We start from the raw sequence: 7,407 nt of genomic DNA, 5'->3' as shown, positions 1-7,407 counted from the left end.
GTTCGAGCACTTAAAAAAAAAAAAAGGGAAAAAAAAAAAAAAAAAGTGCTACGACTCTAGTGAGGAGAGACATCACGATGAAAATTTAGAAAGGTCAAAGGAAAGAAGACAATGAAATTGATCGATCATTATTTCAAAAAAATCGAAGGCAAGATAAAAATTAGATTTTTAGTTTATTTTAATAAAAGTTGATGAAATATATTGTTGAAAAATTATAATTAAAAATAAATTTTGAAAAAATATATCTCGAAAAATGAGAACCAAAGAGAACCTTAATATAAACTAATACACCACGAAATTATTCATTAATGGGCTCTTTTATTAATGTGAGGACAAAAAGAACATTTTGGTCCCCAATTTCCTTGAATAGTATTTTCAGTCCAATAATTGTATTTATTTTTCTTCTGCCCCACCTCTTTCTCGCATTTGCGTTTTCCCGTTCTCTCTCTCTATACTCAATTTCCAATTTTCATGTCTTTTGATGTCGTTCCGTTCTGCTTGTACGACATCGTTTTCTGCAGACGGCATTGTTTTGTATCCAATGGATCATTCTCCAGCTCATTCCTGATGCCATTGCTGTTCCCATTTTCAAAATGACTGATCATCGGGTCCGTATTTTGTTTTAATATATATATTTTAAAATTTTTGTTTTGTTTTGTATTGTGTAGTATTTCTCTGCTTTCGGGGTGTGGAGAAAAAATTTTGAAAATAAATTTTAGGGAAATTTGGTGCTTGTGGGTTGAGACTTTGATTGCAATATTGGAGGTTTTAGGGTCCATCATTGTGGAATTTTGAGCTGCTACTGAAACGATTTGTTTCTTAGTTTTGTTAGTAAGTTGAGTTTGTTTTCACTTATTCAGAGAATGAAGAGCTGGAAAAGATATTCAAATTAATGAAAACATGATTTTGCGTTCAGTATAATTTAAAAAAAGAAACAAAAATTGAATATCCGTAAAATGTTGGGATTTTATCTCTTAAATTTTGTTCACTTTGTTGAAACTAAAGACTGCGGACTGCCGGGGTTTTGTGCAATATTTTTTTTTATTTTTTTTATTTTTTGTGATTTTGTTTGTACGTTTTTATGTGTTTTCAGCTTGTCTGTTGATGAGAATGGACAGAACGAAAAGATGAAAACATTGGATCTCCAGAAGGGATATATTAGGGTTGGTTGGTTGAGTACTCAAATAAGCCCGTGAAACCAAAATTGAGACAGGAATAATCTCGAGTTTGGGTGAGTTTCAATGCAGGCAAGACTGTACTTGCTGGTTTACCGAACAAGTTAAGAAAGCCTGAATGGTGTAAGAAACTGATAAGATATTTCTCCGAGTTCTGGGCTAGTAGTTCTTGGCATTAGAGTAAAGGTAATTGTAAGAATGTCAAAGCCTGTATAATGTTTGAATAAATTGTGGCTCCATGTTGAGAACTGGGTAACTTGAGTGGTTTCATCATAATTTAATTTAGTGAAAGTAACTTGGCTTAGGAAGAGAACATGGGTGAAAGTGGGGGGAAGGTGAAAGCTACAAGTTTCAAACTTCAAGAAAAAGAGCAAAGAGTGAATAAATTCAAGGGAAGGAAAGAAGCAAGTGAAACATGGCATCAGACCTGCTACTATACATTCTCCAGATATGGTTCATTAGGAAGGTTGCACCAGAGGGAATGCTAGTATGCAGTGTAGTTCTCATATTGCATTGACCGTGGACATATTAGGAGTTTGGTGTTTATGTTTGTTTTGCTAATAATAGGGCTTTTTTTAAGAATGCTACCATTTACTGGATAATGATTTTGCACAGTATGTTAAATGCTTGTATCTCTTTAGGTGCTTTATTATTGAGGTCTTATTCTCATGAAAATAGAAGTTTTAATCCATTGAAGATATGTATTTTCAACTGTTTTATGTATTTTCAACTGTTTCAGAATTTATTAACTCAAGATATTAAATTTTATTCTTGTTAGAATTTTATAAATTGTTTATAATAAACTTGTTGTTTCTATCATAGAGTAGAAAATCCTATATATAGGGCTATAAAAAAAACTCTAAAAAGAAAGATTGTGTGATAATGACACAATCAACTATTAAGGAAAATAGTCTCACACAATTGGGAAAATATCTTGGAGATTATTCTTTACAGTCTTTCCATATCTTCAACAATTTGTTCATTCACTAAGATCTGATATTTAATTACACAAAGCCTGTTTGAATTGCCCTATGGATGAGTTCGAGAACTTTGGCAATGAATTGCATTTTACATTAAGCGGCGTATCTTTTTAGTTAGCCATAGTACTAGTTGCATTTGTTTAAATGGAATGCTTCTATGGGCAGAGACAGTATTCTGCACGTGAATCTATTTTCAGTTACTAATTGCAATAGTTCGTAAGAGAGTATGACTTTTATGCTTGGCTTGTTTAATCATTTCTGTGGTTTATTAATCTCAATGTCTTGTTTTTATCATCAGGTGCTGATTTTTGGATCATTTACAGAAGAAGAGTTAAGATCCTTGCAACACGAGCCATCGCGAAATAATACAGAAATCACATTTGGTTCTTTGGATTCGGCAACTTTAAGATCTGTGGGCATTTCAAATACTAGTTTGTCTGAGATTTATTCCCCTAAAGGGTATGAGCTGTTAAGGCCACCTCGAATAGAAAATACTTTTAGGACCCCTAGAAATACTGAAAACACATCACACTTGGAAGTTCCTTTTGTGCAGAAAAATGGGTGCTCCAATGATACAAGTCCCATTGAGCGTTATATGACAAAAGAACTTAAGTCTGCGTGTTTAAATTCTGATAATTCTTGTGATTTGTCAAACGACTCAAACCAGCAAAGCATACAGCAGCCCAGTCGTAAGAGAGTTACTAAATTGTCATCCTTCTTGGACGATGTAGTTTTGGATGATTCGACAGAAGGTTTTGACACAGTGGATTCCAAGAAAAGTATTGCCCAGACAGCAAATGGGCCAAATTCAATTCCTAAGAATTTTCTACCTCGAGGTTTAGTCAACTTGGGAAATCTCTGCTTTCTCAATGCAACTGTCCAGGCCCTTCTCTCTTGTTCTCCATTCTTTGAACTTTTGTGTGATCTAAGAAATCATAATATACCAGAGGTATTTGATTAATTTCTTATGATCTATAGTTTCAACATCTAATTTACATATTGCAAAAATTAAGTACTATGAATGTCTACTTATGAATGTTGCGTGTTTCCCCATTTTAGATTGGATATCCAACATTACGCGCATTTGTTGAATTTATCTCTCACTTTGACATGGAAGATGATTCAAGCTCCAAGAGGAATGAGAAAACTGTACTGGAGACTGGACGACCTTTTCGTCCTGTCATGTTTGAATCCATTCTGAAAAGTTTCACACCAGATGTTCCAGACAACCTGTCAGGCAGGCCAAGGTTCATGCATACAGCAGCCTCTATTTCTTTTTGGCCTGTTCTTTGTTGTTATTTATTCACAGTTGCAAAGTCTGGCCTTTTTTTCCCTGGCCTAGATTGGCAGAAAGGAAAAGACCCTAATTTTGGGCAAAGATCCATCCTGACTTCAAAAATACTAATAAACTGCCTCTTTACTTCCTTTTTTTTGGCAATTAAGAGACCTACTTGCATTTATCACTTCAAGAACCTAAATATGTTGGCAATCTTCACTGAACTTACAAAATATCTCAATCTAATGGAGTAAAAGACCTTGTCAAATTCGTCATGATAAATCTTTTTATAAACTTATTTAAAAATTAGAAAAAACTGAAGATACGACCCTAATAAATCTGCTTCCGATGCTGTAGTTTTAAAATAAAATTCTTCTACTAATTTGTCTGTGGGTAAATTTTTTTTTTCTCTAACAAAAATATTTTATTTAGTACAAAGAATTGAAGAATAAATAAAGGTGGAGATTCAAAGGATACTTTGACACAGTAGGATCAGCTGACCTGATCAAATTTTATAGAACATGATGACATTTTAGCCAGCAAAAGTTAGTCTCTAGTGTAATGCCTTCAGTTCTTTTCTTTCTTATCTTGAAACTTAGGAGCAAATCTTCTAAGCATACAGAAAGCAGGGTGTTGGTGATAATGCTGTGAATCTTAAATGGTGTTTGGCAAGAATGACAAAATGAAAAAGAAATGGGCCATGTGTGCATATGTGCAACTCATAACAAAATTAAGTGAAATAACTCATTTTATGGTTTTTGCTCATTCTGTTAAATATCTCTTTGATTGAAATTAAAACAATGTTTCTAGTTCCTCAACTTTTATCTAAATCTTCATTGTGCATTTAAGTCATTATCTTTAATATAACTTAGATGACACTTAATAGAAGTTTATTTTTTAGAAATGCATCGAGTGTACAGTTGTAGTTAGTATATGATTATGTACCTTCACTGTGCTTTCAATTCTCGGGGATGTTGCATGCCTTTCAGGCAAGAAGATGCTCAGGAGTTCCTAAGTTTTGTAATGCATCAGATGCATGCTGAATTGCTAAAACTTGATGGTCAAGTTCCAAATGGAAAAGGGAAAGCGACCTCTTTGGTTTCTTCTACTAATGAGGGTGAAAATGATGACTGGGAGATGGTTGGGCCAAGGAACAAAACTGCGATCACAAGAACACAGACCTTCATCCCTTCAAAATTAAGTGAAATTTTTGGAGGTCAATGGAGAAGTGAAGTGAAGGCAAGAGGTGAGTCAAGGTTTGAAGCATCTAATTCCTCATGTCAGCATGCGATTTTTTAATTTTAATACATGCATCAGCTCATTAATCATCTCCCACAATCCACCTGTTGTTCATTTTAATGCCTTCACATAGACTTGATTCTTTAGAGTTGTTTTACTATTTAGACCACCTAGCTGGAATCATCTTCCAGGAATTCCTATCTTACTTCTGTATAATATAGTAGAGAACTGCCCTGAAAATTAATCTTCTTCTCAATTTGTTTGTTTTGATAATTCTTATCGACAGGCTTAAGCTATATCAATTTGGTTCCTTGAAGAGAAAGTAAAACAGGAAAAAGATTAGTTTAGGGAAGTGCAATGACTGAAAGTATGTCTTGTTAGCAAATTCAAATTGGTGTAATATAGTCAGATATGCTATATTTTAGGGGAACCATGTATACTCAGTAGAGTCATCTTGGACGCCATCCCTGCTGTTGAATATAAAAAATTAGGAAGGGCAGCTAAAGCTCTTGTCTACCCCCTCTCTTCTCCTTCACTCGTGATACTCTTGCGGGATGTAGTCGCTTGTCAGTTGCATATAGCTTGTCATGATTTGCCTTATTGTATTTAAGCAGGTAGCAAAGCATCAGCAACTATACAGCCATTTCTTTTGCTCCACCTTAATATTTTTCCTGAGCCTGTCTGTACAATAGAAGATGCACTGCGATTGTTTTCTGCACCAGAAACACTGGAAGGGTACCGAGCATCAGCAGCTGGAAAGGTGCATTTTATTTTCTACTTACCACCTTTTTTTTTTTGGGTTTTCTGCTCCTAATCATTTACGTTTGCTTAGATAATTTTAAGACAGGGTATTCATTTGAATTATTTGTGCAATCGTGTTTTTCAAAGCTTATTAATTGTTTTAGATCAAATATTATTTAACTCAGGATGTTAGCAAACTGTGACGTCATTATTGGTGGATCAGTCACGTTGGTTATTAATGGATGTATGGACATTGCAGTGATAATGCTTATGATTCGAAGGAAATCTTATTTATTTTCATTTTCATGAGAAGAAATAATTATATAATGAAAATGCAGTATGCAACTCAGATGATTTGACTATGTCTGAATGATCCCAGGCAGTGGTGGTTTCTGCTAGCAAGTCTGTTAAGATTTTGGAGCTTTCTGAGATAATGGTTTTGCACTTGGTGCGTTTTAACTATGGAAGTCAAGGAAGTACCAAATTGCACAAACCTGTGCATTTTCCTTTGGAGCTTGTTTTTGGTCGTGAATTGCTCGTCTCTCCATCCTCTGAGGTGATTTACTATGCTATAACTATTTATGGATATAGGCTTTTTTTTATCTTGTTATGTGATTTGGTTGTCATTAATTGGATGGGCGTTCCCCCACTTTTTGGGAAAAAAGAAAACCTTTTTTTTTCTTCAGTATAAAGTTACTGTCAGCATATAGAATTTAAATCACGAATAGATTCAGAAAGTCCCTCCCATATCCGTATTGGCTACTCTGAAGGCAATCGTCATTGTAGTCTTTGCATGAAGCTGTTATAAATAGAAGTTTCTCACATTTGAGTAGTGTTTCACCCTGTGAAAGATGAAGAAATGATTTGGGTATGATCAAATAGAGATCTCATAGTTCTCCATCAAAGTAGTCTGAAATATTATTTACTAAAGTACTGATTTTCAATTGCAAAAATTGAGTATGTTTAATTTCTTACAAGTACTAAATAATCAATGCCTGATGAACTTAGTCGATTAACAATTTTTATGTGTGGGTAGAAAGTATGAACAAGCCATAATTGTTCCTCTTATTAATTTTTTTTTCATCATTGACTGATACAGGGTAGAAGATATGAACTTGTTGCAACAATCACTCATCACGGACAGGACCCTACGAAGGGACACTATACTGCAGATGCACGCCATCCAAGCGGCAAGTGGCTGCATTATGATGATTCCTCTGTTACACATATTCGTGAAAGTAAGGTGCTGCACGACCAGGCGTACGTTCTCTTCTACAAACAATTGTAGGTATTACGGTATTTAGAAACTGAGCATGTATTCTTGTACATGTATTTCATTATATTCAGAAGCGATAAAAATGCGATATAGACTTATAGTGATGGCAATAGCTAGTCAACAAATAGTGTTTCACCATTTTCTTGAAACTAGTCACTTGAGATTTTCTTGCCTGTCAGAGAAATATCTTTTCAATGGAACTTGAGATTTGGAATTCGGTGTTGGTGAATGTCATTGATTTAGTTTTACTTCATGTAAATGTCTTGTTTCGTAAGTTGTATTGTTTAGTTCTGTCCAATCGTTCGTGCCCAAAGTCATGAAACTGGGCAAGGAATTCTATTGAAATTGTGAGAATCAGTAGAATGTTAAATGATGAGTTCTGGGAAACTGCTTTCTAAATATTTGATATCAGTAGAGTAGGAGCAGCTGCAGCAATGGGATTATTGAAGATTAGTGCGTACGGACGATTTGAAAGCCCATTGGGCCTGTCTATGGATTGAAAAAACTATGTTTGGACTGCCCCATTTCCTATTTGGACACCTGTAAACTTGCTAATAAGAACTATGCTATAAATTGAAGCCCCTTAATTATAATTATGAACTCTATAGTACTAGACAATAGAATGGAGACCTTTTTATTCAATTACATTCACCCCTGTTTGGTTTAGCTAAAAAAATAATAAATAATAAATAATAATAATAATAATAATAATAATAATAA

At 34.3% G+C, this 7,407-nt stretch overlaps 1 protein-coding gene across 2 annotated transcripts; it reads left to right on the top strand.

Moving 5' to 3' along the window:
- The first annotated feature begins 401 nt into the window (after positions 1-401).
- On the top strand, positions 402-6,940 carry LOC111391989 (ubiquitin carboxyl-terminal hydrolase 24-like). Of its 2 annotated transcripts, XM_023017280.1 has the most exons (8): positions 402-608; positions 1,094-1,361; positions 2,454-3,104; positions 3,215-3,402; positions 4,421-4,677; positions 5,285-5,430; positions 5,791-5,967; positions 6,511-6,940. In XM_023017280.1, exons 3-8 carry the CDS (start codon positions 2,751-2,753, stop codon positions 6,697-6,699), a joined length of 1,311 nt encoding a protein of 436 aa, XP_022873048.1. In that variant the 5' UTR covers positions 402-608; positions 1,094-1,361; positions 2,454-2,750; the 3' UTR covers positions 6,700-6,940. The 2 variants fall into 2 exon arrangements, with proteins under 2 accessions (XP_022873048.1, XP_022873047.1); XM_023017279.1 differs by lacking the exon at positions 1,094-1,361.
- Positions 6,941-7,407: the final 467 nt, after the last annotated feature.

Source organism: Olea europaea, unplaced genomic scaffold, assembly GCF_002742605.1.
Source record: "Olea europaea var. sylvestris unplaced genomic scaffold, O_europaea_v1 scaffold867, whole genome shotgun sequence".
NCBI classification, from domain to species: domain Eukaryota; kingdom Viridiplantae; phylum Streptophyta; class Magnoliopsida; order Lamiales; family Oleaceae; genus Olea; species Olea europaea.
The sequence above is the reverse complement of the archived record's forward strand: the minus strand, read 5'-3'. Positions and strand labels throughout refer to the sequence as shown.